This window comes from Haliotis rufescens, unplaced genomic scaffold (assembly GCF_023055435.1).
Source record: "Haliotis rufescens isolate VD_foot unplaced genomic scaffold, xgHalRufe1.0.p SCAF_50, whole genome shotgun sequence".
NCBI classification, from domain to species: Eukaryota; Metazoa; Mollusca; class Gastropoda; order Lepetellida; family Haliotidae; genus Haliotis; species Haliotis rufescens.
In genome coordinates, this window is record NW_025964224.1 from 2,659,061 (window position 1) to 2,678,044 (window position 18,984).

An 18,984-nucleotide genomic window follows, 5' to 3' on the forward strand; every position below is an offset into this window, starting at 1 on the left:
CATAGTGATTCCTTAACACATGCTAATGATAGAGTCAGAATCGTACTGTCGACTCTGCTTTATGCAGAGATTTCTAATGGTTATGGAAACGGTGTTGTCGCTTTATTCAATTAAAAAGGGGTGGTGGTAGTGCGCGCGCACACAACTACACAGCCGATTGGATCTGTGGATTGTAGGTCCCCTTCATGTTCACGTATTGTCCAATCAGGTTGCCTTTGCATGTGCAAGACTCCTGGATGGAGGAAGAACCTTCCTGCTTTCAGCCGGGCGTGTGAACGTTGCTCACCAAGGTCAAGGCATAATGGGACAGCTCCTTCGCCACATCAAGGCAAGCTACTCCAGCAGGACGGGCATCCTTAATGATATTTTCGCAACTGATGGAGGACACCCAATTCTGTCTCAAGTCAGCAAACAGTGTATTTCTGAGGTATTGACAAGGGTAAGGTGTTTCTCAACATAAAACACAGAATGATTAGTATAACTATTTTTTTTAAACGTCTGATGGAACCAACAGGACACAATGTATGTATCAGCCGCCCCAGCAGAGAACAGAGATACCACGCTGCTTAAGTACTATTGCTAGGTTTAATCAACATATGTCGTCTTGTGTTGAATTACATCCTCAGGACGTGCGAATACCCTACCTACCCAGCTACATGTACATCATAACTGTTCGAATTGGTTGATTATTCGAAGTAAAAAGGAAACATTGTCCACCATCTATATTAGACCATGATTTTGTTGATGACCACCGATGCGTTCGGTTTTTAATCAATAAATCACATGTACCTACAATGTAAGCTATGTAAATCATCTGAAATGAATACTCACTAGGACTATCTTCTAAATGAACAAATAAATTAATAATTCCAAAACACTGCGGCAAGGAATGTAACAAGGTCCCGTGTAGGACACACATGCTCCGTGTTACGAGCCTTTCACTTACCCTGCCCCTGTAAATGGCACTGCTCCATCTTATCTCAACGAGTGAGTGAGTGAGTGAGTATGGTTTTACGCCGCTTTTATCAATATTCCAGCAATATCACGGCGGGGGACACCAGAAATGGGCTTCACACATTGTACCCATGTCGGGAATCGAACCCGGGTCTTCGGCGTGACGAGCGAACGCTTTAACCACTAGGCTACCCGACCGCCCCTTATCTCAACGACGTTGTCCATATGTACCAAGCAGCTGGGAACTTGCGGTCTGGTGACAAAACTTCAGCTGGTCATTCACACATGGAAACTTAAATCCTTTGGTGCCCGAACGTTTTAAGTAATTCCTGAAATGATTTAGAATGCTCTTCCAATTTCCCTCAGTGCTGCCCCATCTTGATATTTTCAAGACTCGAACCTTTTGGTTTGACAATTCAGTCATTTAACTCTAATGCACGTGTGTTGTCAGCGCTTTGAGCATGCTTTGATGCGTAGAAGCCAGCGCATTATAAGATATTTTTTTTCTTATAATCAGTCTTTACCAAGTCCCTATGGGAATGAACACAAAAGAAGAAGAGGTAATTACATGTAACTCATCTACGTTCGAATCCTTTGAATTGAATATTCAGTAAGATTATCTTTTAAATGAATGAATTAATTAATCATCAATCTTCTTCAATGTTTCATTTCCTTCCAGCGTGTCCACTGTTTCACCTTTCCTGTGAACGACCTGCCGGTTGAAGCCCTTCCCCTGCAAAACACTCAGGTTTCTACGTCAACTCACCAACATTTAGTAAAGTTGATGTCTCCCAACAAACCCAATAGACACCTGTTTCCTGGCGGAAGACTTGTTGTGGACTGGATCCCTCTCAGAACTGATCCCCATAACGTTCCTTTCATGAACAGTAACGCATGTTATCACACTGGCAAGTATCCCGAACAAGAGTGCCTGTCCTTTGGGACCGGCTACCAGTGTAAACTCGGCCTGGCGTATAACCTTGACATCTATGGAAGTCACCCCAAAAGTCTCAGAGCCCATGTACACAGGCACCTGCTGGAGATAGCCCACAGTGTACAGCGTAACCAAGGACATTGAAGTGATGTTAACAAAGCACAAAGCGCAAACCTTGATCAAATACACCTCCTCATATTTACTTGTATGTCTGTTGACACTGCAATTCATGAGACCCTCCACAAATTGGGATTCAGCGAGTCAGAATGGCCAGTCAAGACACAAGTTGTGATGGAAAAGTGCTTCACTCAGGAATAGCCGTGGTGCTTCTGGGTCACAACTAAGACTGTAGTATATTTAACGCCGCACTCTACATTGTCCAGCGTTATAACAACAGCCTGTAAAATAATCAAGTCTAGACCAGATAAACCAATGGTTGATACATCGATCGACATCCATTCGCTGCCAACTAGTGCCATTTCTGGACAAACTGAACGGAGACTTGCGTCCCTCTCGTAGAATCTCGTAGAATCTCATATTGGCTATAACCTCGGGAACTACTTCAAACAAGAACGATAACTCTTATTGCATACGCTTTTTATGGTAAAACGTAGGCGCTGTCGTATTCCTGTTTTTAAAGTTAACTTTTCTGATATAGATATATTCTTTTGCCAAATGTATATTTGGCAAGCATCTCAACTCAATTATTCTCAGCTGTTCATCTGGTATTTGCAGGTTACTGGGGTTTTTTAATTTTATATGACATGAAAATAACTCACGAGACAAAAGCGGTTTTCGGTTTAAAATAAGGTTAACAATGAATTTCACTGGCATATTTAGTTTAGAGTCGCAATTTTGAGTTTGTCATTTCCTTGCCAGAAATGAAAATTTAAAACGGATGTACTTTATGACTGAATTTGTCCTTTCATGGACAGCATGAACAAATAGTATACACAGTTCATATGTGTACCTTGCAGTCCTATCCACCATGTCTAGAGATGTATTTCTATATATGCACATGGAAATTATTTATTACCCATGAAATAATAAAGGACACTTATAGAAATTATTTTTAAAATTTGTTTATTTTTCTAGAGCATTTACAGGGTTTTGCATGACAATATATTCACAGAAATACAGCATGGCAGCTTGACCAAAGCTTGTTAAAGTAATCTCTATCACAATTAATGACGGAAGTATGCTTCGTTAACTTATAAAATTCAATGAGCTCCTTTAAGAATTGAACGACAGTTTGGATGGGTTCATTGAAGTGTGAACGATTTAAAAGCGTTGGTTAAACTGTGTGAACCTCCGAGCTGGCAATTCTTCATGACTGTAGCTGGACATGGCAGACGATCTCTACGGTGATAGCTACATCCCAAACATCCTGAACCGAATATTGTAATTTGACAATCGACGGGTATTTACGGATGCCAACGCAAAGCCCCATCGTTCCCGTGCTGTGTCAGAATTTCTGGTGAAAACGCTACCGACCCGTTGCACTGGTCCCTCCCCCCTGAGGCCAGATTTTAATTTATACCCGATCAAACAACAGTCCAGACTTATGGTAATGGTGGTTCACGTTTTGACTCAATTACAGTACTGATGAAACTGTCACGCAATAAAACTATTGAACATTGTCTGTGTTTTCGTTGGTTAAGAGCCTCTTCTATTAGGTGGATGAGCCGAATTAATTGAAACAATATATCGGGATGCTGACCGACGTACCAATATCCTGAGGCGCATACTTCATTGCTTGTGCGGTTTCGATCCATGGCGGCCATCGAGAGGGAGACGAGTCTTCTTGTAGGTGACAGAAAGAAGCAGTGGTGACGAATGGATTGACATCCTTCGCCATCGGGTACGATCCAGTCAAGTCACATAGCTGACCATCCGATCCCATTGTTCGACTCTTAAGGCAATTATGGGGCACGTATTCTGAGCCGAGGTCGCCAAGGGTCAAAGCCATGTGTACTCAGTGAACTTCGCCATATTGCCCATAAATAAAAATTATAATATACAGTATGACAACAATGTGAATTCCTATATTGCGCTACCTTTCAACAAAACTTGGGTATTGTCGAGGTGATGTTCAATAGATCTCGTCGCTGTGAGGCTGGGGCTTTGTCGAGGTGATGTTCAATAGATCTCGTCGCTGTGAGGCTGGGGTTTTGTCGAGGTGATGTTCAATAGATCTCGTCGCTGTGAGGCTGGGGTTTTGTCGAGGTGATGTTCAATAGATCTCGTCGCTGTGAGGCTGGGGTTTTGTCGAGGTGATGTTCAATGTTAACTGACTCATTCACTTACTCGTTCAGCCATTCCACAACATGTAGATACTTTTCAACATTTCGGAGGCATTCGTCACTATTATTTATGAAACGCGTGGCTATCAATGTAACTTTTAATGTTTATATAGGCCGTAACCAGGTAATGATACATTTGTAATGTTTGAGTGAGTGAGTGAATATGGTTTTACGCCGCTTTTAGCAATATTCCAGCAATATCACGGCGGGGGTCACCAGAAATGGGCTTCACACATTGTACCCATGTCGGGAATCGAACCCGGGTCATCGGCGTGACGAGCGAACGCTTTAACTACTAGGCTACCCGACCGCCCCTTGTAATGTTTGAATTAAGCTCAGGAATATTAACGTGGAGACGGTATGCAATCTCATCCAACTGTGGACCTTAATAGCATGGCAACATAAATAAAACATAAAAAATCACTCTTTATATCAAGATGAGAATTAGCTTAATACTTATATTAAACATGGTGTCATAACGTGGTTGCCGAACAACAAGACAACAAAAGATGATCATAACAGCAATGGTCTTTGTTGCCATGAAAGGGATAATTCAGACGAAAACAACGCGTTATGACAATTACCAAACCCCAACGTGATATAACTGAAACACTGTTCATTTTAACATTTAAGTCGGTCCTGTCGGGGTAACATTACACGATATAACAACCCTAGATGGTACAATGTATGTTCAGCCGCTATAAATATAACACACGTCAGATGACACGTGTAGAAAGGGCGGCACAATGTGTGGAGGACGACAGTAGTGGTTATTGGCCTGATATTGCTAGTGTCGTACGGTGTGATGTAAAACTATTAACTAGTATACATGTATTGTCCCTGCTCTGTCTTTACTCTAATAATTAGCGCAACCAGACGCAGTGGTAAATAAAGTCTAGCCACGAGCGAGCGTAGCATTACATAGCCGTCAGGCTTTGGTGATACTCGGTGATATGCATGTTACCATGACCTGGTTACACTGAGGAGCTACAGTGTATTGCTCGAGGTAAGTACGAGGCGTGTTGTAACTAGTTGCGAACCAGAAGTCTTAGATTATACGTAGGACATTATATTATTCTGGGACATCACTTCCACTATGTATCAGACATGCTCAGCTTAGTTTGTCTGCACGAAATTACAAAAGTGGGCGAAGTATGGGAAGACGTGTATCTAAGATCGGGATGAAACGAAACCAACTAATATTTAAAACGGCCAATGGGCGACTGGTTAAATACGGCGAATGAGAAACGCCCCGTTTTTTCTTTCAGACGGTCAATGGGGTTGACGAGATCGGTCACTATAGTTGGGTGAAGGAAAGGGTCAGACTTCCGACTTTCATGAGAAGTTTAAGGTCGGAATGCGGAGAAAACAGCCTCCGACCAAATCTGTCAACGAGAGATTAGTAAATACGGCCGCTTGTGTTTTCGACAAAACGTGTAGATGAATGGTTTGGAGAGAATAGGAATGTTTGTTTGTTTGTTTGTTGTTGAACGCCGCACTCAGCAATATTCCAGCTATATGACGGCGGTCTGTAAATAATCGAGTTTGGACCTGACAATCCAGTGATTGATATGATGAACATCGATCCACGCACTTGGGATCGACAACATGCATCAACCAAGTCAGCCAGCCTGACCACCCGATCCCGTTAGTCGCCTTTTACGACAAGCATAGTTGCCTTTTAGGGCAAGCATGGGTACCTGAAGACCTATTCTACCCCGGATCTTCACGGGTCTGCAGACAATAGACAGCTTATAGATGTTGCAGGTGTGTGTCACGGTTAAGTCGCAGGAGGTCGCCCCTGATAACCGTGGTTTTGTTTACAGTTCTTTTATCTAAACAAACTTGTTCAGGATCAGCTCGCCTGATGACAGCATTATCACTACGTTTGGGAATGTTGTTTCAAGAGTACAGTAAACTACGGTTATAACGAACTCAAAGGGACCATTAATTTTTGTTCGTTATGACCGTAGTTCGTTATAAGCATATATATACAGCATATATACAGCAAATAGCCGGGTCTAAAAATAAGCTCGTTATATCCGTCAGTTCGTTATAAACGTAGTTTACTGTACATTACTTTATAAGGTATTTGGTTAAAACGATGACGCATGAATCGATTGTAACAACAAAACATTACATCAAATTGTTTATTTCATAATTTACATAATAACAAGATATTACAATTACATTGATATATCCCTAACAGATAAATAATTCTGACATTGCAAATAGTTGAAAAATGTATATTGTGAATGTTACCATCTGCACATTTGACATTATGGAATGATAGAAATCTCTACACCCGCTCTTGTTTTATAGTCACTGAGCACATAAATGATAATAATGGGTGAGCACAACTGCGTCTTAAACTCAGTTCAGCACAGTAATAGTAAAAGTATATCGTGACAGTTCTCGGAGATGCTCCATTGACTGAACCTCTTGCAACAACAACTTTTAATCCTATTAATTAAGCGTCCTGCGAAGACACCGTGTAGCATTTAGTAGTACAAGGAACGCATAGCTCATGCAGCCCCTAATTGTCATTGTAATAAAAGAAGTTGTTCATCCATAAATCTTATCCTTACTTAGTACTCCAACTTCTAAATGCCTCTCAAAGAAGCTAATGCACCCTTGATATAATAACTGTAATTAACAATAGTAACTGGATTACAAGAATTCAAAATTTCAAAATGTGTATTAAAGTCCCTGTTGAAGTGAAGAAGTATATACTTAAGATATTTATGACGAAACTCTGGTTACACAAGGCAAATATATAAACAGTTATGTTATATATCTGATATATAGTAGAAATATTTTGATTGTCTTGATGAAAATACCTTGATCGAAGATCAGATTGTAACTGATCTGAAACACAACCTTGTCTGACTCCATATGAGTCAAAATATTCTGATATAAAAATAACTTGACACAAAGCCTTTATCTTACAATACAAGTCTTTCATACTATTTAACATACATCCATGAATATTATGTGTGGCAACAACGTTCCATAAAAGATCTCTACTGATTGAATCGAAGGCCTTTCAAAAATCGAAAAATAAACAATAATATTGTCACTCACCTTTTCCTCGCAGACAAACGAGCAGTCATGATACGAAACGCCTTGCAACGATTCGCAACGAGTCTGAAGTACGCACACAACCGGCACTTCTGTACCAGATCTTCCGAGGTCAAAGTAAGCTTCCGGAAAGCCACAATCAATGATTACGAAGGTGTGATGAAAATTAACGAGAATGTGCACCGGGGACGAGACTATCTTCCAGAAGGATTCCACAGCACAGTCACAGACCCAAACTTATCAGCACACCTTGGTGAAGTCGACAACCGAATCGTACGTATACAGGGTGGTGTAGACCGTTTAGTTGTAGGCACTAGACTCCAGCAAAACATCAGACGAAGCATGTTTGTGGAATAATTTACTGGTCTGTTGGAATATTTTTTCACCTGAAACCTGTTATTATGACTTTGAAACTTGCCATCTTTCTATGTGAGCGTGCATGTGGACGGGCGTGGGTGTGGACGTGGGCGTGGGCGTGGGCGTGGGCGTGGACGTGGGCGTGGGCGCGGGCGGGCGTGGGCGTGGGCGTGGGTGTGGGCCTGGGCGTCTCCAAGACATCGTTTCATACGGAAGGAGCACTTCTAAGTGATCTAAGGCGCCACAGTGCCTTACCTTAATCTCGTGAGAATCCGTTAATTGCGGAATCCAATTAGCCCTGATTATAGTTCTTCGTTAGGCATCACCGAACCCAGATGGGTAAACATCTTTGGCCTAAAAACAATGGTCTTTCTGTGTATACATTCATGTCCAAAAGAAACGATACCAAGTGTTTGAAAGGTTATGGAAGAAAAACAAATCTATACAGAAAATTCATAGTGGTATATATCATTAGAGGAATCTTTCAACATCATGTGTACAAAAATTCATTTCAATCAAGACGCGTGAGATCAACAATGAAAGCCACAGTCATAACACATGACGAGGCAAGTGTGTAAAATGTCATAATACTCATCATAATGTCACGTTAATATCGGGTATGTCCACCTTGAGCATTAAGGCACGCCAGAAGACGTCGACGGGCCGATGACGTCAAATGTCTGAATGCATTGCCATTCGTCAAGGAGTCATTGTTCCAACTGCCGGCGGTTGACCGGAGCCACTGGGCGACTTCTGACGTGGCGATCGAGGTGGTCCCATACATGTTCAATGGGGTTCATATCCGGCGAGCATGACGGCCATGGCAAAACCTGAATATTCGCGTTGTTAAGGAAGTTCTGCGTCAACCATGCGAATGCGGCGTCGCATTGTCGTGCTGGAAAATGATTCCACGGGACTGTTGCTGGATGAATGGCTCCACAACTGGTCTCAAAACTTTATTTCGATATCACTATGCATTCATGTTTCCATGAATAACCACGAGCCTCGTTTTCAAGACACTGCAGGTTCCCAACAGACCATTACGCCTCCGCCTCCAAATACCTGGACTAGATGAATGCAATTCGGTGCTGGATGTTCACCAACTCGTCTGTAAACACGTTGCCGACCATCGTTCCTGAAGACAGAGAATCTGCACTCATCGGAGAACATAACACGTGCCCTGTCACGCAGTCTCCTGGTCTATATTTCTGTCGAGGCGATGTTGAGGTGTCAACACCCACGCATCGGTGGGGTCGATGTGCTCCTGTGTCGCAGTGCCGTCGCTGCCGTTAACGTCGCCATGACGAAGCGGTTTCGAAGGTGAATTGTCCGGATGTAGCGGTCTTGAATGGGCGTGGTCACCCGTGGTCTTCCGCTTCTCGGCCTGTCTGACGTAACCGTTGCATCAACCTGGCAACGGTAAATGGGCGCATCCAAACGTTCTGGCAATGACGGCATGCGTCGCGCGTCGCTCCCTGTTGGGCCATTCCAAGCTGATCCTAAAAATATGATTTAAAGCAGCGTAAAAACAACTCGGTTATTATCTATTGCAGATGATGTTCGCATGTGCTAGACTCCTGGATGGCGGTAGAACATTGCTGTTCACGGGCGGACGTACACACGCATCCTACAGAGGTCAGGGCGTCATGGCCCAGCTCTTACATCACATCAAGTCAGGTTATTCCAGCAATAAGAATATCCTGTATGAAATGTTTGAGACAGATTATGGGCACCCGATGCTGTCGCATCCATACGCGCAGGGTTCTTCAATGGTTTTGGAAAGGGTAATGTACATTTCAACATAATTGTATGGGTTTTTTTTAGCTGTATGTATTTGACATTAGAAGTATAGGATTTTGTTTTGGGTTAAGAAACATAAGTGTGGTGTACGTTTTTACACTACTGTTTACTAATTTTGGAACAGGACTAGTGTCTATCTGACCAGCGAACACACTAACCACTTGGCTACCCTTGCGCCAAACTTCAGTTTAACCCCTTACCTTTGTCCCTATGTTTCGGAGGTCAAGGCGTCATGGCCCAGCTCTTACATCACATCAAGTCAGGTTATTCCAGCAATAAGAATATCCTGTATGAAATGTTTGAGACAGAATATGGGCACCCGATGCTGTCGCATCCATACGCGCAGGGTTCTTCTATAGTTTTGGAAAGGGTAATGTACATTTCAACATAATTTTATGTCAACCTATAAAGCTGATTTCATTGGCATTAGAGCTGAGGTAAAATGTGGTTTAATCTCTCATTCAAGATTCATTATTTTATTATTTATATATATTTTTTTACATTATTTTTTTTTATTATTTTCATTTTTATTTATTTATTTATTGTGGGGGTTTTTTGGGGGGAGGGGGCAAAGAAACAAAAGAGTATTGTATGTTTTCACACTGTTTTTGAAACAAAGCATGAAAGCCTTCACCCAAAACTCCATAACTTCAAACGTTTCTTCAGTAAGTAAATCTATATCCAAGACCAATTCAATGTCAAGAAAATCCCTACCAATATCATACAGCCCACTTCTAAAGATTCCATATTTATTTTTTATAAAGCATAATCGTAGTATCCATTTGGATAATATACATTTTACATTTAATTTATTCCAGAAAGTTCATCTCAGCATATTGGTTTGGCTTGTCTGATGTCCTGTGTCCTGTAAATGAATAATTGACCAATGCTTTGCTCCTTCCAGCCTATCCATTGTTTTCCCTTTCGTGTGAACGACCTTCACCTTAATCAGCTGCCTCGTAATGAGATCCAGTTCTCGATTCCTACACAAACTGACTTGGAAAGACTTCTGTCTGATAAACAAACACATGGCTACCTATTTCCAGGAGATCGAATTGTTGTGAACAGGATTCCATTCAGAGCTCATCCTCAAAACGTTCCTCAAATGACCACCGCAGATGTTTGTTTTCACACTGGTGAATCTCCATATGAGTGTCTTTCCTTTGGCAAAAGCCACTCGTGTAAACTCGGCCTAGCCTATAATATTGACATCTACGGAGACCACCCTGTAGGCCTGACAGCCCATGTGTACAAGCACCTGCAGGAGATAGCCCACATTGCACAGATGCGCCGAGTTCATGACAAAGGTGAAGATGCTAGTCATAGAGAGACGCAGGATGAAGTTGACGAGAGAGTCCACCTCCTCATCTTCTCGTCAGTGTCTGTGGACATGAGTGAGGTCTACGAGGCCCTCCGTACATTAGGCATCAACCGTGTGGAGTGGCCAGTCAAGGCACAGGTCGTCATTGAAAGAGACTTCAGGGTAGACTAGTGGCGTAGAGGTGAGTTGCTGCTGATACGGTGGGCCTTTGTCACCCACATTATGTTTACCAACTAGAAAGTAGATCAACTTACAAAACGAGAATCAGTCTCTTCAGTGCCGTTTCTGGAAAAGGATGAGGACATTATATTGTAATATTCTAGGGGCAACTCCCAGCATATTCAGCCTACAATTATCTTTTTAAATACCGGAAGCAAAGTATTTTTTCAGCATATTCTGGGAAAATGTTGTTACGCCCTGTTTGGGGTACATCCACACAATCTTTAGAGAGGGGATCACGAGTACTTGAAAACCCAGAAGGAGCCACTTCACCGAGTTTCTGGAAGGCTCCAAAAGTGATGGGGACTTACCATTTAATGATATGGGGGCCACGTCCAGCACATTCAGGCTACAATTATTTCTTGAAATACCTGAGACAAAATCATATTACAGAATGTTCTATGCATCTAGTTATCTTGATGAGAAACTAATATGCTCTTCTGGTTCAATGACATTAATTCCGGTTCAGGAAATCACATCCCAAGCGCAGTACATCTTGTCCCATTCCTCACACAACATTATATGCAGGTACAACGCCACTCCAGTTAAAGGACCTTGATCCTCAGTTTCACGCAAAATTAGTTAGTGATTTGGTTCAATCCTCAAAGAAGTAAACCAGACCTGGATCAGATAATCCAGTGATTGACATAATGAGCATCGACCTACTCAAATGGATTACGGTGACATCAACCAAGTCAGCGAGCCTGACCACCTGATCCCGTTAGTCGTCCCTTACGACAAGCATAGGTTGCTGAAGACCTATTCTACCCCCGATCTTCACGGGTGGGTGAGGTGAGGTGAAATGGGGTTTAACGTCGCGTCAAAGATTATTGCACTTATATAGCGACGTGCATGCACGTGTGTGTGTTTGTGTGGCTGCTTGTACTAGTCCGGACTGATGCCGTTTTATAGTGCTAGGCTTCGAGATACCATGCCGCAGTTTAACATGAATACCCCACTCAGACACAGTATACTGAGCCAACCAGTCCTTGTTTTAGCCCCTTAATGTCGAGCGCCAGACAGGGTAACAACAAGTACCATCTTTTAACGTCTTTTGGTATGACGCGGCTGGGGATCGAACCCCGGAACTTCCGCTCTCCGGGCGGACGCTCTACCATTAGACCACAGAGGCGGTTCATCTTCACGGGTCTCGCCCCATGTAATCATTCCGATGGCCGTGCAGGTCCCTTCGTTGAGTATAGCCTCATGGTAAAACTGGATAGTTGATACTTCATGGTCATTGTGCAGAAAGTGGTTGGCTGATTGTTTGCCACGATGCCTTGATGATATGGATCGTTGTTCGTTTTTCAATCACAGGTTTGTCTGGCCCAGGATCGATAAGGAAACTTGTCAGAAAAAAGAGTTACTGAGGCCCCGGGGGGTACATGTTAGCCGTGGTGTTATTTCTACATATTCAGCAAGTTTCTAAATTCAGTGTACATTACCCTTTAATTTCCTCTGTCACCATTCCGACAAGTCAATGGGACTTCCATAGATTGTCTGTAAAAATTGAATGAAGCGGCCGGTAAATCTCTTCTGAGCATCTCATTTGCGGAGTTCGATTTTCGGTCTGAATTTGTACAAAATTGTCGTCTATTTTCAATACGTACCAACAATGATTGACTGATGTAGTATCAGAATATATACACAATCCTTGCTTTCATTGCGCAATTTTCTATATACTGAATATACTTCTTTTAGTCTTCCATTCAAACAATGCAGGCTCCCCAGAAAGATTGAAAGGAGCGTTGATAAAGTCTAGAGGTTAAGGCGTTCGCTCGTCACGCCGATGGCCGGGTTCTATTCCCTACATAGGTATAATATCATTTCAAGTCTCCCCAGTCGTTATATTGCTGGAATATTGCTGAAAGTTGCGAAATGAACGACGTAGAAGATCTGTGGTCAGCCCGAATTAATCTTCGATTATCCAGCTTATTGTGTTTTGGAGAATGGATAATTGAGGATGCCCCAAACACTGTGTTGGGTTTATGTATTTAAACACTAGAACCAGTACATACTGACGAAAATAGCGATAACGCTGATATTTCAGGGGTTCGTAGATGGTAATCACGAAAATATTTCATCACAGAAATATTGCTGTATTTTTAGTCGCATTCGAATGTAATGTGAGTTAGTCGTGGCTTTAGATTTCTGTGAGTATCGCCGCACAGCTATACGACAAGGTGATGTGTTAAAATTTCGCCAGATAAATCGAAATACGATGAAACGCAAACCGAGTCTTAATTTGTTTTCTTCGTATTCACATCCCTAATCACCAAATTCAACCTTTCATATTCCACACCTTCGATTTACACACTTACACCTTCGACACCATCACACAAGACCCGTGAAGATCCGGGGTAGAATAGATCTTCAGGAACCCGTGCTTGTCCCCCCGTGAAGATCCGGGGTAGAATAGATCTTCAGGAACCCGTGCTTGTCCCCCCGTGAAGATCCGGGGTAGAATAGATCTTCAGGAACCCGTGCTTGTCCCCCCGTGAAGATCCGGAGTAGAATAGATCTTCAGGAACCCATGCTTGTCCCCCCCCCCCCCGTGAAGATCCGGGGTAGAATAGATCTTCAGGAACCCATGCTTGTCCCCCCGTGAAGATCCGGGGTAGAATAGATCTTCAGGAACCCGTGCTTGTCCCCCCGTGAAGATCCGGGGTAGAATAGGTCTTCAGGAACCCATGCTTGTACCCCCGTTAAGATCCGGGGTAGAATAGATCTTCAGGAACCCGTGCTTGTCCCCCCGTGAAGATCCGGAGTAGAATAGATCTTCAGGAACCCATGCTTGTCCCCCCGTGAAGATCCGGAGGAGAATAGATCTTCAGGAACCCATGCTTGTCCCCCCGTGAAGATCCGGGGTAGAATAGGTCTTCGGCAACCCATGCTTGCCGTAACAGGCGACTATGCTTGTCGTAATGGTCAGGCTCGCTGACGTGGTTGATGCATGTCATCGTATCCCAATTGAGTAGAACGATGCTCATGATGTCAATCACTGGATTGTCTGGTCTAGACTCGATTGTTTACATACCGCCGTCATATAGCTGGCATATTGCTGAGTGTGGCGTTAAACAACAAACAAACAAACAAATCCCACACCACGCTGACATGTCGTGATATAACTGGAAAACTGTTAAAAGCGGCGTTAAACCCTTACTCACTCACTAACTCTTGCAATATCTCCTACTTTTAACACTTCCAGACTCGATTGTTTACACACCGCCGTCATATAGCTGAAATACTGCTGAGTGTGGCGTTAAACAACAAACAAACAAACAAAGCAAAACACCATCACACCTTTACATTCAACACCTTTTTTCATACACCGCCACATACCACCTGAGACCCGGATCCTGAGTCAGCAATGTCACACGTATCCCATAGGTTGATAGTGTGAGCACCAACGTAATGATAGATGTGAGGTGGGGTGAAATGGGGTTTAACGTCGCGTCAAAGATTGTTGCATTTATATAGCGACGAGCATGCGTGTGTGTGTGTGTGTGGGGGGGGGGGGGGTCTGTGTGTGTGTGTGGGGGGGGATCTACTTGTACTAGTCCGGACTAATGCCGATTTATAGCGCCAGCTCCCTGAGATACCATGTCGCAGTTTAACATGAATATCCCACTCAGGCACAGTATACTGTACCTCTAGTCCCTTAATGCCGAGCGCCAGACAGGGTCACAACAAGTACCATCTTTTAACGTCTTTTGATATGACGCGGCCGGGAATCGAGCCCCGGACCTTCCGCTCTCCGGGCGGACGCTCTACCACTCGACCACGGAGGCGGTCCGAACGTCCCATGCCCAAGCACTGCTATACTCTGCATCCATTGTGACCATTCGATCCTCATTTAAGTTGTTAATAGCGATACGTGTTTCATTCACTGTCGTAATGTAAACCCTCGCTTGCATTACATACTCACATATTACCGGCTGGATCTGGTCACAGGTTTGATTGTGGGCCCATAGTTTATAATTGGAAGACGTTCATTTACTATGTGATAACTACAATAAACATACAAAGTGTTATTATTTATTATAGATAACAAAAATATTTCCTGTTTTCCGTCATAATCTTTTCAGACCGCGCTGTGTTTTTCAGCGTTCTGGTACACGACAAGGGCAAGTAACTCTAACACCCTTCAGACGCAGGGCAACGTGTGACCAGTATTTTCTTTGTTCGCATTCTGTTGTGCGCTATACCATTTGAAAATGTACCTAAGCAAGCATGAAATGACGTTCAACCTCATGTCTATGCGTGGTTGCTCAATAGAACTGGAAACAAGAGAATCTTCATTTTTGTTTTACCTTGAATGGATTGACGAACCTTTAAGAATATTTTTTATTACAATGTAGATCATGCCTCGTAGCATGACGAGCAAAGTAACAACGCACATGGACGATTACGCAAATCGTGATAGACCTGAAAACTGTTCAAGGCGGCCTCAGCTTACCCCAATCACTTGCCTCTATTCAAAAAGTAAAAGGAAAATATCCGGTGCCTACCATACTTCATTTTCTTAAATCCTCTGCCAGTTATTGATAGACTGAGCACATTTCATGTTGAACATCTAATAAATCGTATGCACATTTCAATGTTTTTAATTAGTTTTGTTTAAACTTATTTCAAAGTTAATGTGATAAAGATATGATTTGTTTGTTTAACGCCGCACTCAGCAATATTCCAGCTATATGACGGCCGTGTAAATAATCAAGTCTGAACTAAGCAATCCAGTGATTGATATCATGAGCATCGATCGACGCAATTGGGATACGATGACATGCATCAACCAAGTCAGCGAGCCTGACCACCCGATCCCGTTTGTCGCCTCTTTTCCGGCAAGCATGGGTTGCTGAAGACCTATTCTACCCCGGATCTTCATGGGTCCATAGAGATATGAAGGGTCTTTTTAAGGTCTTTTCATAACTTGATTAGATTTACACAGTGGATTTTATCTTTCTGGCTGACAACGATTGACCTTTCCACCCCAGACATTCGAAGCTCTACACACAAAAATATGTTTTCGTAGGATGCATGGAGCATAAAATGTTTTTTTATGTGTATTCCATTGTATCAATGTTGACACCACTTAATTGTTATTTCCACATGCTTCTACCCAAAAACATTAAGTTGCTCTATGCCGAGAATCTTCCACTGAAAGTACACAACCGTTCGAGTTGTATAAGTAGGTTAATCGAATATTGGACAAATTAGGTCAATCACAACTCTCATCTCATCTCGGGTGTAAACATGTCAATATCCCTACAGGGTAGCTGTAGCGAAGCCTACTTGTTATGCAAAAATGGAGTGACGCAGGGGAACTGTCCCTACAAGAAAAGAAGGCGCTTCTTGTACTTGTGTTCTAGGTCATGCATCTACCCACAAATCACCGAAGCTTCTCAATGCCCGAGTTTACTCAGTTGTTTGTGAGAGAACGTGTCCATTGACCAGCGTTAAGTAATCAGCTGACCAGGGTCACCTGAGGGTCAGTCCCGAGGCTGACGGAGGGCGCGTCTATTTACATGGCAATTGGAACCTCGTTTAAAGCACAGCGCTGTTGAGAGCTTATTTATCCCCGGTGTCACGTTTCACTGCAGACAGCAATGTTCATCCACTTAACGCAGCCACGTTTTTGTTTATTTGGTCATTCTAAACTTAAATTATTCACTTTTAGAAAAAAGAAAAATAGGCGACTTTAAGTTAACGCTACTGGGTCACCGTGACCTGGTTTGACTGATGAAGGTAGCTGACCTTTACACCTGCACGTGTGCAGCTACTCCCCGCGTTCTCATAAATCAGAGGGGACAGTTGGAGCGTTTATAACACCATGGATATCTCAAGGCCAAGCAAGTCCTCGGGTATAAATTAACGAAGAAGTTGGATAAAGTGATTTAAGGGGAATAAACTCTGAATATATGCACTAATATAGAGTTTAAATAGCCTATAATATAAAACCAGAGACTATATATCGGTATATGGTATGTGATAAAACCATAATTATTTTGATGGGGTTGATGGGTTCAACGGCGGTTTTAAGCAAGGGACCTGGTGGACATTTTTATCAGTACGCCTGGTTTCCTGTCGAGGTCAAGTTTGATGGTCCTTGGTGAAAGCGAACCCTCGGCAGACTGGAAACACTAGTTCGACTTTCCTACTCGGAATCGGTCTGTAAAGCTTATTCTTTGCAGAAACCTTTTAGGGCCATTTGTTTTTGGGATTTTTTTTCTTGAAATATCAAGATACTAAGTTGAAATTTCAAGATACTAAGTTGAAATTTCAAGATACTAAGTTGACATTTCAAGATATTAAGATGAAATTTCAAGATACATAAGTTGAAAGTTCAAGATAATGATCTTGACATTTCAAAATGATAAGTTATGATCTTACGAGTATTGTTAGGTGAGTGAATATGATTTTACGCCGCTTTTAACAATGTTCCAGGAATATCACGGGGAGACCACATTCTACATTCTACCTATGGGCATCGATCCCGGACTTCAGCGCGACGAACAGATTAATGTGTCAACCACCTGACTACCCCACCGCCCAATTAGTTTTTGGTACATGTTTCGTTTATCCGGACAGTTGTTAACCAGGAAGGTTCCGGAGGGACCAGTAGTACAGATTAACGAAGTTTCACTTTGTTCAAAAATGTTATTTCCTATCTTCGCTGGCGTCGTTATAATGATCGTCACCACGTACAAGCTGGCGTAACCACCGACTGGGAACAGCAGCAGTAGCAACAAGCATCCTCGTCCACGTCATCTCAGTACAATACAGCTTCGCGAATAGATGTGGGGCCACAGGTAGCTACGTCATCGCCGCTCAGGATGCATCATCGTATTTCGTTTAAACGTTGTCATGGCGACACTTTTGCGATTAAATGTCATATGTGCTGCGAGAGGTAAAGGGCTTTGTTTCATCTTTGTTCGATTTGATATTTCTGACAGTGTTATAAATTCACTAATACAGCAGACGATGTGACCATACGTAGACAATGCTGTCTGGATAAATCGTCACCAGTGTGAAACAGTCGTTGGAAGTGTTGATCAAATCGTGCCAGACCTTTAAATTTCGTTTTATTGCTGCATTCCTATTTTGTATGTTTCACTCACATGTCAAATGTTTACATATAAGCATCACTCGAGTGCAAAATTCAATAACAAAAATCTTGAAAATTAGTGCATTGATTGATAAATAAAAGGGTCAGTTCTACGCCTTTTCTGCAATTCTGCAGTGAGTTACGTTTTCTGCAAATGTTTCCGCGATCGTGGAATCGCAGAATACGGATGATTAAGGTTGTAGGTTGTTGTCTCGTGATCAGTAATAATTTAGCCGGACTGTACTCTTTCTGGCACTATAAGGGGTCACGGGTGGCCCAGTCGTCCAAGGCGCCGCAAGTCGCCGTGCAGAGTTGCGTCCCTTCGGGAAAGCCCGAAACCTATGATTGATAATCCCGATTATTTTTCTATGTTTGTCAGCACCATACCAGTGCTCGTGGGTTTCACCGAAGTGGTAAACATCTGAGAACTGCATCACTTCGAGCTTTCCTCCCACATTAAGCTGACACGCCGTGATATAACTGGAATACTGTTAAATGCGGTGTTAAACCCAATTCACTAACTAATATATGACCTACACTGTTATAGCCTCAAAAACATTAACAATTCGGTTATTTCTTCAATATTGAAGTGAAAGTATGGATACTGGCAACCAATCAGTCGTTAATCATACTAATAATATTTTGCTTGCGTAAATCAATGCTCATGATGTGAATCTCTCGTTTATTTACAGACTGTTGTCATATAGCTGGAATATTGCAGAGTGCGGCGTTAAACAACAAACAAAACAAACGAGCTAGTGGTCATTTTAACCAGTTTGAAAAATTAGTTATTTCATACCGTCAAGTCCATAAATGACGCCCTGGACATCAGCCCGAATCGAGCATATTTCTAAAGACTTTTATCTAGTAGCATGTTGTCAGACTTCCGGTCCAATATTGGAAATCA

The 18,984-nt window shown here is 42.5% G+C and overlaps 2 protein-coding genes across 5 annotated transcripts; both read left to right on the forward strand.

Annotated features, from left to right (window-relative positions):
- Positions 1-258: 258 nt before the first annotated feature.
- LOC124120966 lies at positions 259-2,880 on the forward strand. The gene is made up of 2 exons (XM_046483904.2): positions 259-439; positions 1,634-2,880. The coding sequence occupies exons 1-2, from the start codon at positions 302-304 to the stop codon at positions 2,030-2,032; spliced, it is 537 nt and encodes a 178-aa protein (XP_046339860.2). The 5' UTR covers positions 259-301; the 3' UTR covers positions 2,033-2,880.
- A 2,074-nt stretch (positions 2,881-4,954) lies between these two features.
- LOC124120950 (histidine N-acetyltransferase-like) lies at positions 4,955-17,876 on the forward strand. 4 transcript variants are annotated; one of them, XM_046483871.2, is made up of 6 exons: positions 4,955-5,197; positions 5,877-5,958; positions 7,289-7,545; positions 9,183-9,413; positions 10,334-10,931; positions 17,417-17,876. In XM_046483871.2, exons 3-5 carry the CDS (start codon positions 7,303-7,305, stop codon positions 10,919-10,921), a joined length of 1,062 nt encoding a protein of 353 aa, XP_046339827.2. In that variant the 5' UTR covers positions 4,955-5,197; positions 5,877-5,958; positions 7,289-7,302; the 3' UTR covers positions 10,922-10,931; positions 17,417-17,876. The 4 variants fall into 4 exon arrangements, with proteins under 4 accessions (XP_046339827.2, XP_046339824.2, XP_046339825.2 ...); XM_046483868.2 differs by lacking the exons at positions 5,877-5,958; positions 17,417-17,876 and adding an exon at positions 15,058-15,570; XM_046483869.2 differs by lacking the exons at positions 5,877-5,958; positions 17,417-17,876 and adding an exon at positions 15,077-15,570.
- Positions 17,877-18,984: the final 1,108 nt, after the last annotated feature.